The following is a 17,213-nucleotide window of genomic DNA, read 5'->3' on the forward strand; positions in this document are numbered from 1 at the left end:
AAATATTTTTCAATATTAGTTACTTGTACAGTTTTTGCACATTTTTTGGGGGTTGTTTGTCAGAGGTCATAACACACATTGAAATAAATTAATAAAATGTAAAAAGCTGAATTACATATATACTGTAATGATATAATTAAAGTTAAATCTTAAAATGAAAAACCACCTTAAAATATCAATCAAACGGTCAGGTCAAGTAAGAAAAATATTAAATATTCATGATAAAATTAAACATAATTGACTAAACAGTACATACGCTGGCTCTTACACGATAATCAGAGACCCGTACAGCTGCCCTTTGGCTGCAGTATACTGCAGCCAAAGGGGTGGATTTTTAAGCACGTTTAATATATTAAAAGATTTTTTGAGCAAATAAATGAAAGACAAAAAGTAACACAAACAATTATTTATTTTCATAAATTAAATATTAACTAACTGTCTCCAAACAAATATAATTTTTAAATACAACTAGCAGTACAATTTTGAGAAATTTTTCTTAAATGTATCAACAACAAATCAGTTTTAGATATAATTTTAATCAATATTAAAAACGACAGCAAGCTTCTGGTTACACCATCTTGCAACCAATGTATAACATACAAAAAATGATATGTTAAAAACTGAGAAATTTGTACACATTTTTTTCAATAACTGTCAAGATGTTTAATATGCTTTTTTGGCCAAATATTTCTGTTTACAGACTGAACAAATATAAATTTACACAACGATACAAATATTGCTCTAATACAATAAGAGGTTGCTAAAGTCTGTACAACAGAAGCTCTTGACCCATATTCCATAATACGATAAGAAAATGAACAAAAGTTTGTAAGAAATTACATGCAAGGTAAACATAAACATTGTGATTAAATAATGCAAAGCAAATATTAAAAAAAAAAGAAAGAAATGCATTAACGATACATATTTTGAAAAATCTAATCAAAAATATAAATTGTCGATTCTAATTTAAAACAAAATGATGTAAAATTAATTTTTATATGAATACCACACAGAAAATTTTTATCAAACAAAAAATAGTCAGCTTCTGAAAACGATCTTCAGTCAATGTACATCACATAAACGTCACAAACAAAAATCATATAAACTTGAAATATTAGAATAAAGAATCACTTTAACAGTCTAGCGTGACTTGTTACACACCTAACCAATCTGAATAATAATTTGTACAACAAATAAGTTGTAAAAATTCAAAATAGAAGCAATATACATATGAGTATATTAAAATATAGTCAATTGAAATATAAATTATCTCATTTAAAACAGTAAAAATGGTGTTCAACAACTTAATTTTTTTTCACAGACATGCACATTTTTAACAAATAAAGATTGCACATTTTCCATCATATAAATCAGCCAGTGTAACTGACTATTATTATAGACCTAAGTAAAATATTAAATAAAAACAATGAAAATAATGTCTTAGAAAAATAAAATTTAGCAAAATGAGAGAATAAAGAAGTTTACATATCCTTAAAAAAATAATTCCAAAAAAAAAATTAAGTACTCACAATACAACTAACTTAAAAAATTGGTACAAGTGTAATTTAAGCTGTAAAATATAAATGGAAATTAAAAAGAAATATTGTGCTTAACCTTTTTACCGATACATTAATTTTCAGTCCTAGACAGCCCTGTCCAACGGAATATATATCTTGGAATGGTCAAATAAATTGCCACAAAATACAAGCTGCAGCCAACTTTCAGTTTTTTAAAAGTATTATTTGTTTATTATTATTAATTGGTTTCAGAAAAATTATAAATTTGCTCAACAAGTTCATGCCCTCAGAGATTGGTTTCATCATATTACACCTTGGCAAGTTAAAAAGCTAATAATATATGCATTAAATTAAAAGAAGCTAATAAAATTACATCAGTTGATATTTTAAATGCTTCTATTATACTTTATATTGTCAATTTATTTAAATATAAATTACACATGCAAATAAATATTGAAAGGAGAACATACAGTAATTTTAATAGAAATAATAATATCAAATTTATTACTCTATTACTGCAACCAACCAAATATTGTAAATATAATCTGAGATCTTTAAAAAAAAAATTACTATTACAGAATCATATCTAACTGAATAAAGTACAGAAGACTGAAACACTTTTATAAACCCTAAGTTACAATGAAATTAAAACAAAGCAAATACCTAACCAAAAATAACAAAAGTTGCAAAAGATACTCTTTAAATGTAATATTTTGCGTGTAATGTATGTTACAGTTAGTTTTATTTAAGTGCTGGTCCACTGTTAGAGAGGTAATTTTTTCAACAAACCAGTATATAGAAAAAAACTTAATTCATTGTAAAAAATCGTGCACTTTAAAAAAAAATAAATAAAATTATATACTAATTAAAATGAGATAACTAATCACAAAGACATTTAAATCTAAAAACAGTTTAAGTTGTATCAGCATAGTTAAATACTTTGTTCGCTTAAAAAATATATATATAACAAAAAATTGAAAATACTTTTACATGTTCATATAAGTCCTGAATAACCAGGAAAATTACGTTGACTATGATTTTCTGAAATATATTTAATAAAACAGAGAGCAAGAAATAAAATTTGGCAACTGTCATGAAAATAATTGTGCAAGAATAAAAATAGTTTTTCATTAAATGTTATGAAATCATTACAGGGACAAATCCAGAAAGTTAATAAAGGAGAGCACAGATTACATAATGACCCTTTTATAGTGATCTTCAAAATTTGTTAATTGAACGCATATATTAGAAAATTGGTGGAGGGGGTCATGAACTCAAAATAATTGTAATTTATACTGAAAATTAATAACAAAATAAAGGTAAAAATCAAATTTTTATGTGTCTGGGAAACATACTCCTGTGCATCCCTACATGATCTATCCACACGATTTTAATAAACATCATCTGATACTGACATTTTAGACATTTACTGCATCTGTCAACAAAATGCAGATAAAAAGGTTGAAAAATAACTTATCAGAAGGTTGGAATACTTATATTTATACTTGCTAAGTATGTTACATTTTCATTATTTTTCAAAAACTGTCAATATACTTGTAAATAATTTATTATATTAAGTAAATATTATACATCTTTATTACACTAATAAATTTTAACTACAGTAGAACACCAATTGGAGAAATGTTGGCTGATCCCTTTACAGAATATTTTTAATTCAAGACAAATAGTAATCTGGACTACAAATAGATTAAAAAGGTGAATGTATTAAAATTAAGTATAATTACTAAAATTGTGAAAAGATTATATAATAGCAAAAATCATTAATTAAATCTTTTTATTCTTAGTAATAAAATCTTTTATTCTGAAAAAAAAATTAATTTTATTACTCTGAAGATCAATTTTACATTAAGTGCAGGAGAGGAGCACTCTGCTACTGGCACTCAAAACAATTTCCACAAGCAGTGACCCAGAACTAAAAGATGTTAGCCGGTTTTTAAACAAAGAAATACGTTAAAGTGCTGCTTGAGAATCATTCCAAGAGCTGTGTGCAACTTTATTAATATACATACTGTCTAGAATTTTGCTGTCTATAGAATAAATCAAATTATGTAACTACTGACTAACAGAACAGCTAGTTCTATTAGAAATTACACTCAAAAAACAAAATTACACATGATACATTATTATCTAAATATAATTATTTAAATAAAAATATTCAATATATATAAAACAAATTTTGTTATATTATAAAATTTAGCTCAATAAAAAATGAATATATGATATTCTGGGTAATTTGGGATCTGCTTAAGCCGGGTACAGACTTATGAACAGTTCTACTGTAAATATAATATTAAATTAAATGAAGCTACTGATTAATTATATATTTAAATATTTACTACACTTAAAAATTACATTCAACTCCTATTAATTTTTGATCACGAAAGAAATACTAAGAAAGTTGAAAGTAACAAATGGCAAGACTCCTGCAGACCTCATTTAATTTTTTTTTTCTTTCACTACTTTTTATTATCGATGAAGACAGAATTTCAAACATTGCAATATATACAAAACAGTAATGAGAAAACTTTGCTGTACGAAACACTCTTGAATAATTCGCTGTTGTTTTAACTATTATAATAAATTGTGTCAAGTTTTCGATTCGTTTAAAAATATGATGGAAAATACTATTATTTTACTTAATGCAGGTGTTAAATTACTTATTCATTAGCGAGCGCTTTCACAAAATGCATTATAAAGCAAATAAAAATGAAATAGAATCAATTTAATTTTAATGGCTAACAATCAGGAATATTTTATATCACAACCAAATATTGTTGTAAAAAGAAATAGAAAAAAAAAGAAAGACTGTTGAACATGATGATGCAAAAATTTTGAAATATTTTCAATTTTTTACCATTAATTCAAAATATTTTAAGAAAACATACTGGAGCAATTTCATCACAATCAAGAAATATCACATCTAAAAATCTTGACTGAAAATGATGGTCACACTCACACAATCATTAACTCGATCACAATCGTAATTATATCAATAAAAAAAGAACAGTCATCATAAACACCACATCACTTGTGAGCATTCAGATTGGCGAGTATCTGCAGTACAAGAATAAAATAATTTATAATCAATCAATCATAAGCATTTATTAATAACTTTAATAATAGTAAATAATAAGGGTTGGGAAGGGGTAACTTATATTATTACTGTTTTTAAATCAATTTGGCTGACTGCAATCTGAAGATATCAGATCAAGATGTTGTGGCAATGCTGCTTTACACTGTAGAATCAAATACCAGTAGTGCCACTTTCAGTTACGCCTCTGAAAAAAAAAAAAATAAATAAAACAACTTTATAGATTAGAGTAAAAGCTGTGTTGGTGAAGAATACACACCATAGTAATCAAAGAAAACAATTAGAACTTCAATATTTAATTGAACATGAGCTTTTTTTGGTCATGACTGCTACCAGCGAAACGATTGAGCCTTCACTAAAATGTTAAGTCATTGTTTAAAATTTACTTAATATTTCTTGAGAAAGAACTTTTGGTCAAAATTTAAACATTTTGAAACAAATTTTGTTAGCACTCATCTTTATATATAAAGTATTAGTGAAAATTATTTTAAGAGTCTTATTTGATGCTAACCTCTTCCAACAACTTCTCTAGTGATAATTTTTTGACAGGGCTGCTTTTTCATCAGTTACTGGTATACCTTTTAAGTTTAATCAATGACTAATTCAATCATTTTTAAAACTATTAAACCGTATTCGAACACTGAATCTCATTTTTAAACATAGTTTCATGTGAATGCTTCAGCCTCCATGATAAAAATATTACAAAACTACCGAACACAAAAATGTAACTGATTCACTCAAGTGACAAATCTAAACTATAAATGCAAAACAGTTATACATATCAATATAAAGTACAGGTATGTGAAAATAGTCACTTGACCAGAAATGTCTACACAGGAAATTAAAAGATTGAATCAAATTTTTGTACCAAATGTTACCACCAGTGTCAAAACCTGGGTCTCATATAAAAATGAGAAAACAAATGTTAGCTACTTGAATAGTATCATCCATTATCATAAAGATTTGAGAATTTCAATAAAATTTCTTAAATGACAGTTGAATTTCAATTATTTTTTTTGGACCAGTTGTATCCAACTTGCTGACTTTCATGCTACTGATCCCCAAACCAACCAGAAGCTTTCCAGCAATTGCACAACAGTATATAAACTAGATGTCAGAAGTAAATGAAAGGTGATATTGTACATAAACATTATGAAGCTGATAAGTAATTTGTTGAAATAATGTAATGGCATGATATTTTCAATCAAGCACCATATAGTCCAGATTAAGGTCTTACTGACTTCCATCAGTTCAAATTGCTGAAGGCAAAGTAGATGGCCAAAGTATTTAAAAGCTCTTGAACTGCTCTGACAAAATGCCTCGATGTTGGAGACCTCTAAATGATAAAAATTGGTATTGATAATGTCTGTGAGTTTTTGTGAACATTGAACAGTCTACTAAGAATATTGGCAATAAGTATGAAATGTCAAATATCTACAAGAAATGTTTTAAAATAAAAATAAAATGCAGCAACATCAGGAACTCGATGATAGTCATCACTGGATTCAATTTTGCAAAGAAATGGGACAATATTAAGACAGACAATCCACTATTTGTTCACAATACTCGCTTCAATAATGAAAGCACTTTCTATAAAAATGGGTTTGTTAACAGGTATGATTGTATATAGCAGGATCCCAAAAATACAAATTTATTACTAGAGACTAACACCTAATAACGTGAAAGTTGTTTGGGTTGACATTCTAGGTAATCAAGTAATTGGACTTTCATTCATTGAAGATAATCTTACAGAAGCTGTATATTTACATATATATTAGGGAAAAAAAATCATGCCAATAATTAGAAACATTATGGCTGATCACCTGCAAGGTGAAACCATTTTCCAGCCAGATGATGCATCACTGTAATTCAATGGATGAAAGAGAATTCTTAAATGCTAAATTTCCAGAAAGATAGTCATAGGTGATTAGTGAAATGGTCAGTATGTAACCATCTTACACCATAGTACTTTTTCTTGTGGGATCATTTAAAATCCACTATTAAAAAAAAAGAACAAACAACCCTGTAGCATATACTGAAGACCTTCTTCAGTATCTGATTCGTTAATCACTATCAGTGCTGCCAAGAGGTTTTAGATCTAACATCAGGCTAGAATGATGAATTTCAAGAAATCTGCAATCAATACATAGAGGATGACAGTTCAGAGAATGTAACAAAACTATTCTTGAATGCACTGGATCATGAACGAAGGGAAAAGTGGAAGAAACTAGTTGATAATGTAAACTTCCAACACTCAAGCAAAAAGGTCTGTACCTTGTTGAAACAAGACTGTCTGCTGAAAAACAAATTAAAATAAAATCAACTGTAAATCCAAACAATATTGCTGCTAGGCTTGTTGATATGACAAAATTCAAGGGAAATAAGTCTTTCAAAAGAAAATCAAAGAGAAACTAATTATGAATAATCACATGCTGCTCAGTGAATGCAATTCTCAGCACCCTTTGAAATGGAGGAAGTTGTTCAAACAATTGCATCTGTCAAAAAATGTAAATCCGCCAGTGTGCAGATGAAATCTACTCTGATTTCTTGAAGAACTGTTGTCGGAATACTAGAGTAGCTGAAGGTTTTCTATAGTAGCAACGTTGAAACCAGGAAACCCATGACGTATGTTGCTAGTTATCGTCCTACATCATTGCTGAGTGTATGTTATAAATTGTTAGATAGGCTAATGTAAAATAGGCTAAGAACAATAAATAATAATACCCTGCCAGCTGAGCTTTAGAAAAGGTAGAAATTGTGCTGATCAGGTATTTGGACTTACCTCTAGCACTGAAGGATTCCAGAAAAAATTAAAAACAGGAGTGGCATTCGTGGACTTATCTTTAGCGTATGATGCTGTTTGGAGACACAGACTACTAAATAAACTAATAGGGGTAATCATCTGTAAAACCTTTAATAACATTATCATGAAATGCTGACAAATAGACAGATAGATCACAGGGCAACTTGGTGAGGCTGAAAGTAGGCAACAATGGCTTGCCTCACACATCTGTTCTTTTACCTTTCTTATTCAAACTATACATAAATGACCTACCAACTACTAAATCCATGAAGCATCCCTGCGAGACACTTTTTTCTGTTAATCACAGGAATTGACTGTACTAAAAATATAATTGTAGTTGTAGAAATAAACTTTATTCTTCTTTTATTTACACCTCAGTTGCTTTAAATGCAACACAAGAAAGACTGGGAAAGATTGTGTAAAGTAGAAAATAAATGTAGCCCTTATCTGTGGGAAACAAATGCATTTTATGTATATATATATATATATATATATATATATATGTCTCCACTCAGTAGGTAATAAAACATTAAAAATTATATATTTAAATTACTTTTCAATTATAACTATAAAACTTACTTTCTAGTACTTTAAAAATGGAGTTCATTAAAATCCTAGATGACCAAAAACTATTTATTTTGGTTCAAGAAGTGAAATATACAAAGGAAAAACAGGGAAAAGAAAAATGAAAAAAAAACATGCCTCATTTGTGCACAATTTATTTTATAAACAAGAAAATTTTAGATTCAGATCACAAATTTTTATTCACTGTTAACAAAAGTATGGTTTCTAAATTTAAGATATGGGAATAAAAATTAAACATTAATCAATGCATATGCACCAAAAATGAAAACAAAATGAAATCCTGAAAAGTAGAAAAGTTCCATACCAAAAGGTTTGTGAATTCATAAAAGACCAAATAATAATATAAAAAATGTAATGAGCAACTAACATCAAAACTGTTAAAGAAACCTATTTTAACAATATCAGAGAATATCCTGCTCATAAAATAATGAATAAAATAGGAGAAAGATTAATTAGTTTGTGCAAGGCTTTATGATATTAATGACAACTAATTTAAACAATTAACTAAATAACAAAAACATCCACCACAACTAGAAGAATTTCAAACTGATCATGTACCAATTTTTACACAATTAGTAGAAAAATAATGAATGTTAGAAACTGATCCTTAAACTACCATAAAAATTAAATTTATTATTCAAGAGAAGCAATAGAACTACAGTCTTAAAATCTGTTATAAAGAACACATATCAGACCAACAAGAAAGTGAAAAATTTAAGAAAAAAATTAGAAAGATTAAATCAGAATGTTGGGAAGAAATGAAAACAAAAGTACAGCTGCAGAAGAAAAACCTTGTCTTTTGCAGAAAAAAAATAAAAATAGATCGACTGAAAAATATGAAGAGGCTTAGATCTGGATTTGGGCTTGGTATTCATCAAAGATTACAAAAATTTTTAAACAAATTAGGAAACAAATCTCTAAAACAACACAAAATGCTAGAGATTAACTTAACCAAATAGACAATTAATTATTTTTTTTAATAAAATTTTAAAAACAATCTGATATCAACTTTCTAGTCTTTGTATTAAGGAAATTGGAGAGTTAGGTGAAAGTAACAAAGCAAACAGCAAAATTTTAGCTAAATATTTTTAAAAATTATTAAACTGAAGAATCTATTGAAAGATTACAAACTTTTTTTTCTAGAAAATTTGCATATTCAAGACCTCCGGATGGAAAAAATTAAGTTTAAAAATCATAAATCAGCTGAAGAACACTCAATAGTTACAGAAATGTCAGAAGAGGTGAGGGATAACTTGATCGAGAGACTGAAAAAATTACCAGAATACATAAACAAACATATATTAGAAGTATAAACCCAAATTTTGAAGAATTTTGACACACTAACCTACATTAGTGCGCCAGTATGGAAATGCTTCTGATATTGTGTGCTTGGGAACATAAAATTTCCATGAGCTGAATATTTATAAACTAAGCCATGCAAAATACATTACTATGGTAGCAAGTATAAGCAAAATTACAGAACCATACAACATATTAAAAATATATTAGTACATGAAACAAAACTTATCAGAATTGATGATTCCATAGAAGCCGTACATATAGTGAATCATAAAAAAATAACAATATTATGTTACACCTCCTAGTATGAACTTATATTTGTTTATGAATGAACTAGAAAGATATAGGAATAAACAATATACAACTTATAATTATAGGCGATATAAATATTGATATTAACAAAATGCATAATACATCCAAGGAAAACTTGAACATCTTACTTCTGAGAGATTACTTCCAGCTATTACAAAACCAACAAGAACACAAATGAATACACGTTGCATAGATCATATTTTTGTAAAGACAAAGTTTAACTACAACGAGATCTTGCCGGCCACTCAACTGTTCCTTTTCTACCTATCCAATGCCCAGGAAACATTTGGTCCAACCACTGTCGAACTGGAAATGAACAGTGAGCAGGTGCTCAATCTTGTTGAAAGTGAACCATGTCTTCGTCAAGTAACATGCTTGCATTGTCATCTAACTGATTTTCTAAGTAATGGACTATTTGTGGATGAATAACTGCAAACACTTTTCACCTGTCAAATTCCCATAATATATAGTGGACCAATTATGTCATCATCGTAAATGTTGGTTGGTCCACACATTTATTTTTTCAGGATGCTGTGTGTTTGCGACATTGAAAACATGAGTATTTACATCGCTCCAGAATTGGCAGTTATGTTTATTAACAAAGCCATTTAGAAAAAAAATGAATTTGTCAGAAAAAACATATATTTTTCATAAACACTGGATTGGCATCTATAAATTGAATCATTTCTTCACAGAATTCAATCCTTCTGTTAGAAACATCCTTATTCAGTTCTTGATGCAGTTGAATTTTATACAGAAAAAGTTTATTCAATTTTAATGTAGTGAAAACAGAACCATAAAAAACCCATTTCATGGGATATTTTACGAATTGAGCTCTAATGATTTGCTACTGCACTTCTCAAGATTTTAACCGAAGTTAATTCAACCAAAACCTTTTGCCCTATATGTTTCTTATTCATGACAGATCCTGTTTCTTGGAAGTTTTATACAAGTTTTACAATGTAAGAGTGTGAAATGTTTTTATTTGGATGCCGTTCATTAAAACGCTTGGGCAGTTCTTCTGGCACGTATATCCATATGTAAAAATTAGTTCAGTCCTTTCTTCCAGATTGTGTCATTTTAGTGAGGCAAATTTACTAAAGACCAAAAATGAAAGGCAAATAAATACAGCTTACTATGTACAAATATATGCTCTTGTAAAGACAGCTTCATTAATTCAAACAATATAATTATACAGAGCAAAAAACAAAAATATCTGAGTAATCTACAAATAAACTACTGGACAAAGATCTTTTATATTTATCAGACCATCATTATGTAATTTGTAACTAGTAAACATAAGGATTTATACTACTACAAAATTCAGTAAAATAGAACCCACGAATAACGAGCTCGCTTGCAAAGAGAACATGGTTGTAATGAGCAAAATTACAGGATTTGTTTGGTTTTCAACCTCATTAATGATAAATTAACTTGCTTTTAGTGAGGTACTGACACATAAACTTAGTTATTACGAGCATTTTCATTTTTTAAAATACTGTAATTCAAAAAGTTAAATAACAACCAAATAATCTCAATGCAGGGAAAATTCCATTTCTTCATTTATGAAATACACATTTACGATTTATATGTAAACATGGTGACATTTTATCTTAGGCTTGTTCAGGTCAGGTCAGGTCTGAAGGGTGAACATAAGGTTTGCAACAGGATGTTGTACAGTAAGAACAATTCAAGTATGCTGGCCTCCGTGACGCAAGTGGTAGTGTCTCGGCCTTTCATCTGGAGGTCCCGGGTTCGAATCCTGGTCAGGCATGACATTTTTCATACCCACTACAAATCATTTGTCTCATCCTCTGAAGCAATACTTAACGGTGGTCCCGGAGGTTAAACAAGAAAAAATAATATATACAAGTTCCACTGCAGTATTACAAAAGCTGATAGTTATTTTAATTACTCGGGTTTTTCTGTTTGCAAAATTCCAGGAAAGACTGGGGCCAAACAATGATCCATCAAAACCACCCAAACAGGTTCATCGAACTCTATAGCACATTTTAAACAATTTAAGTGAAAATCTGAAGAGGGGTGTGGTTAAAGATAAATTTTACCTGTCCTACCCCCAATGGTAAATTTAGTAGTCATAATTTTCAGTTTAAAAATGCAGTATTCTACTACAGAATCAGTTATACAAACAGTATTGCGTTAAAGTGATCGATCGGATACTCATTAGCCAAACAAAGTACAGTAATACTGAAGTGCCATCAGTGAATGAATTTTCATTTTAGTATTTCTTGCTAAAACTGTGCAGTGGGTATTTTTAAAAAAGTGTATTCTATTAACTCTGATTCATTTATAACGAACAATGTTGGGCGTCAAAAGGAAACAACTGTCCGTGAGTGATAAAATCCAAGTTATCCATGAACTGGAACGAGGACTATCAAATTCAGATGTTTGCAAAAAAAAATGGACTTTCTTCATTCACAGTTTCAACGGTATGGAAGTCGTGAGAAACTTATGAGTGCTTTTGAAAAAAAATCACACACAAGCAAAAAAACTCAGGCTATGTGATAAAGACAATTTAAATAGCACCCTCTTATCATGGTTTAAAGTGAAAATGTACCCCTATCAGTTGCCCAACTTTAAAAATGCAGGCTGAAAAATTCGCTATAAATCTTGGCTATGCAGATTTTGTTTGTAGCAATGGGTGTTTAGATAGTTTTAAAAACAGACATCAGGTTGTTTTTTCAAAAATTAATGGGGAAGCTAACAGTTTAGTCAGTTCAATTGTGAGCAACTGGGTGAATGATAACTGGCTTCTTATTAAATCGGGTTATAGTGAGGGCATTTTTAATGCAATGAAACCGGCTTGTTTTATAAACTCCTGACAAAACTTTTCAATTTAAAGGTGAAAAATGTATTGGTGTGAAACAATCAATGGTCAGGCCAATGATTTTGTTATGCTCAAATTTGACTGGGACAGAAAAACGGAAACTTTTAGTAACAAGGCAATCAAGAAATCAAAGATTTTTTTTAAGAATGTAAAAAACTTTCCTGTAGATTACAGGTCTGATTCTAAAGCACGGATGACTTCCAATGATTTTCAAACAAGAAATCCATAAATGGGATTTGGAAAAATTTTATTACTGATCAATAATTGCCCTGCTCATCCTTCACTGCACAACTTAAAAAATATAAGTATTCTGTTTTTACTGCTTAATACCACAGCAAAACTGCAGCTGATGGATCAGGGGGTTATTCGCAGTTTTAAAGTTCAATACTGGTAGTTAATGCTTTTAAAAATTATTGAGAACATGGATGAGAAAAATCCAAATGACGGTTTTAGATGCTATTAGATTTATGAAGCAAACTTGGTGTAAAATATCACAAACTATAATTCGAAACAGTTTTAAAAGAATCTGGTCTTATTCCACACCATATTTTGACAGATTACCATGATGAAGATGATATATTGCCACTTTCAGAATGGATTCAAACTCTTAACTCGACAAAAAAATCAGTCTTTCAAGAATACTCAACAGATGACTAATCAACAGCCGATGACGTACATACTACAGACATTCCAACTGATGAAGACATTATTACTGAGATAACTCATAGCCGTGCAGGTAATAGCAAAGCTAAAACTGAAAACGAAGATGAATCTACTACACTCCCAATCGTATCAATGATTGACGCCAAAGAATGTTTTAAACGGAGTTAGTATCACTAAACTCTGTTTAGGGATACTAATAATATATGTGATGAATTTGTGGAGTACTTGAATAAACAACTACAAAACTGTTTTGATGATTACAGGTACTTTTGTTTGTTTAATAATCTTTTATTAAACAAACAAAAGTAAACAATTATTTTAAGGCTAATTAGTTTGTATGCAAAATAATGTTTTAACGTATTCTGTTAGAATGAAGAAAAAATAGATTAGAATGACTTTTTAGATTTAATAAACACAGTTGTATGTAAAAATGTAGGACATAGAAATTTTTGTATGCTGTTAATTTGTTACTTTCCTCGATGATTTTGGTAAGTTTTACTCCACACTCATTACAATTTTTTTTTGCTAATTCATTCAATGCTAACAGTTTTTGTTAAAAGCAGTACATATCAGGCATCTAAAAATTGTATTATATTTGTTAGTCTATAATAAAAAACATATCAATATTTTATTTTAAAACAGCTTCATCTTAGGTATACAATACATTTTTTGTATTACAATAGATAATGAGGGCATAACACTTTAGAGTTGAGGTGGAAACTCGGAAGTACCAAGCATGTTTGATTGGACCCTTGAGTCTTGTTATAACCAATTTTTACTGTATATACAGTTCACAGACAGACTGCAATATTATAGAATAAATAAAATTTCAGACAGATTGCTAATAATAAAAGTAAATAGATATATGTTTTGCTAAAATCACTAGAGAATAATAAATAAACATTAGGATAATGTGTAAAAGCTGTAGGTTTTGCATTGCCCTTAATTATAATGGATATACGAGGTCTGTTCAAAAAATAACCAAACATTTTAATTACACACACACACACACACACATATATATATATATATAGTGATATGCAGTTGGCAACTTTGTGTTCCACATAGCCTCTTCTGTAACCACATGTTCTTGAATTCTTGATATCTCATTTAGTTTTCGTGTTATCATTATTTGAGTGCAACGTGTTTATGTGTTAGCACCGATTTTTGGGGACAATGAATGATACAATGTAAAATTTTGCATGAAGCTGGGGAAAACTTTCACAGAAATGTTTCAACTTTTGAAACAAGCTTACGGAGATGATGCTTTGAGTCATACACAATGTTACATATGGTTTTCACAATTTAAAAGTGGTAGTCAGTTAGTTGAAGATGACCTTTGACTTCTAGAAATCAACTGTTTGGCTTTTGCAAATGGTTTTTTTTTTGTTTCTTTTTTCCAGAAAATGTAGAAACAGCAACAGAGCAAATGCTCTTATCAAGTTTCACACGCAAAATATGGAAAGATCAATAGAGTAGAATGCTTAAACTTTTCAATTTTAATTGTTCACCTCTTCTGCTTAACACTAATAAAAAAATTCATTTAGCATTTATACTATATACACAACATATATAAAGGTAATTAGTATTAAAATTACCATAAATACACACACACACAGACAATTACCTTCGATGAATAAGCATGTAAAAATAAAAATTTATCAGATAAATCAACATTCATAGCAGCTAAAAAATATTTTTTTTATAAATTATCTCATTCACCCAGTTCAAAAACTCTCTGATGTCCAATTATACAAAAGAAAAAAATAAACTAGTAATTGTAAAGCCAAGTATTTTATTTTTATTTATTTTTTATGTAATATAATTTTATAAAATACGCACGATATATCATTGGTGACTACCAAAACGTATAGCCCCCTTCTCCAGTCCCGGCTAAAAATGAACCCTTTTTTTGTGTAAGAGCAACATTGTGACCAGCCATTGCAGCAAGTTGAGCTGGAGATGGTGGTACTCCTGGTGGAGCTGGTGGCAAGACAGGCTGTGCAATACCATCAAACCTAGCACCTGCTTCATATCCATTCTACAAATAAAAATTCATTTTATTATTAATCATTATTAAACCAATAGTGATTAATATTTATTACATATATATATTTTTTATAGTAATATAACAAAATCTTTAACAAAAATAATCAATAACAATTAATGAATATTACTTACTGGAACCATAATAGTGGGTCGCAACTGATGGTGCGGGTAGGAGTAAGTAGCAGCCAGAGCCGGATAATAGGCAGCTTGCATTGTACTATATCCAGCAGTAGGGTAGCCAAGGTACCCAGGATATCTAAAAGAAAAGGAATAAATATTACAAAAAAACTTATTATGAATTTCATGTTAACTCAACTGATATTGCAATACATAAAATAAAAGATGATCTTAGGACAATAAACCAGAGGATTTGGGTTTGAATATTTACTTTGGTGTAGATTACAGAGATTAAAGCTACAAGGGTAAATCAAATATAAACGGGATTTTATTTAAAAAAAAACGGCAAATATAATTTATTTTTTTACATAGTTTTCTGCTTTAGAAATATATTATTCCCAGAGAGAAGGAAGGTTTTTATCGCAGCATTGTAGAATGAAGCTGATTGTGTCAGAAGCCAATTGCACACGAATTCCTCCATATCCTCGTCATCTTCAAATCATTGCCTTCCTAGAGCTTTTAAGTAGCTCAAACAAATGAAAATCGCAGGATGTTAGGTGCAAGGATGATCAAGTTGGGTCCAGTGCATTTCTTCTAGTTTTGAGACCATTAGAGCTGCAGTATGGGACCTGGTGTTGTCGTAGGGGAGGATGGCCTCTCAAATCAGTTAGTCTCATCTTCTGCGGCGATATCCAGCCCTCACCTCATTCAACAGCTCGCAGTGGTAAGCACCATTGATTGTGCGTCGCTCATGCAAAAAAATCAATGAACAAATGCCTCGCCGGTCGAAAAAACGGTTAAATAGCAACAATTATTCCTCTACTGGAAGAAATTATGATTACACATGTCAAATCAGAAATTGGAGATATTACCAATGGTGTGATCCAGGGATTGTTCTGGGGTTCCTTTTTGTTTATTTTCTATGTTAACTATTTATTCATTAATATTGTATGCTAAAGGAAAATTCTATACAGAACAGTATCAGAAGTTAAGTGAATATGAAATTAATGTTTTTCTGTAAATAACTTGGTTCAGTAGTAATATACAGCTTGAGAGAAAAAATTACACTAATAGTAACCTGCTGGAAATAAATAACTTTTTTGTCATTTAATCAAACTTTAACATTTTATATTCAGACTATCAATTTTTATGAAATTCATCATTATAATCGAAACTCTGTTTATAAAACTAATGAAAATGAGATAAAACAATTCTAGATAATACACGAAGTTCCAGATGGAATGACATTTTTTATTATCTTTTAAAAAAAATGTGATTTGTTCTAATTCCTACGTCAGTCTGTCGATTTAATGAATTATTAATTAAAGGAGTGTTCTTTGATGTTTCAAAATGTGTTACCGTCACACATTTGTAAAACAAAATTGCAGAGATTACACGGAAACCTGCAGACCAATGCAAGTCTAATTCCAGTTTTAGAAAAACGTGTTAAGACAAAGTAATTTCAAGAGAATAAAATATTGTTTCTAAAGAACGCATAAGTACAGAAAGGTTTCAGAAAGGAATTTTCAAAAAATTCTGATGTATGTAACATTATACAAACAAAACTAATGACATTAGATAATAAATAAATCATGACTTGTTCTTTTTTTATGTTTGTCACAATTGTACATAAACCTTTACTAGAAAAATTAGTAAAGTAGAAATAAGGGCTACTCTGTTGTAGCAATGAATCCTTAACAAATAAAAATCCCTAACATACATTTAGCAAAAGATTTTATCAAATATCATTTTCATCAATTTATAATAAAGACCTTGTCTTTATTAAAAAAATTAATAATTAATAAATTTTTATGTTTGTATACCGTATACATCCAAAAACAATATGGTTTTACAAATTAAATAACTGAAACATGGCAAAAGATACAAATCTGAAATTTTCTAAGTGAT

At 29.3% G+C, this 17,213-nt stretch overlaps 1 protein-coding gene across 4 annotated transcripts in view; it reads right to left on the reverse strand.

Moving 5' to 3' along the window:
• Positions 1-391: 391 nt before the first annotated feature.
• The window catches only part of LOC142323617 (uncharacterized), an 84,915-nt gene continuing 68,093 nt past the window's right edge, over positions 392-17,213 (reverse strand). For all 4 annotated transcript variants that reach the window (XM_075363488.1, XM_075363487.1, XM_075363486.1 and 1 more), the window contains exons 5-7: positions 15,321-15,444; positions 14,982-15,180; positions 392-4,816 (exon numbers count right to left, since the gene is read on the reverse strand). In XM_075363488.1, the coding sequence (XP_075219603.1) occupies positions 14,998-15,180; positions 15,321-15,444 (307 nt within the window). In that variant the 3' untranslated portion in view covers positions 392-4,816; positions 14,982-14,997. The remainder of the gene's footprint in view (positions 4,817-14,981; positions 15,181-15,320; positions 15,445-17,213) is intronic.

This window comes from Lycorma delicatula, chromosome 4 (assembly GCF_047948215.1).
Source record: "Lycorma delicatula isolate Av1 chromosome 4, ASM4794821v1, whole genome shotgun sequence".
NCBI lineage: Eukaryota > Metazoa > Arthropoda > Insecta > Hemiptera > Fulgoridae > Lycorma > Lycorma delicatula.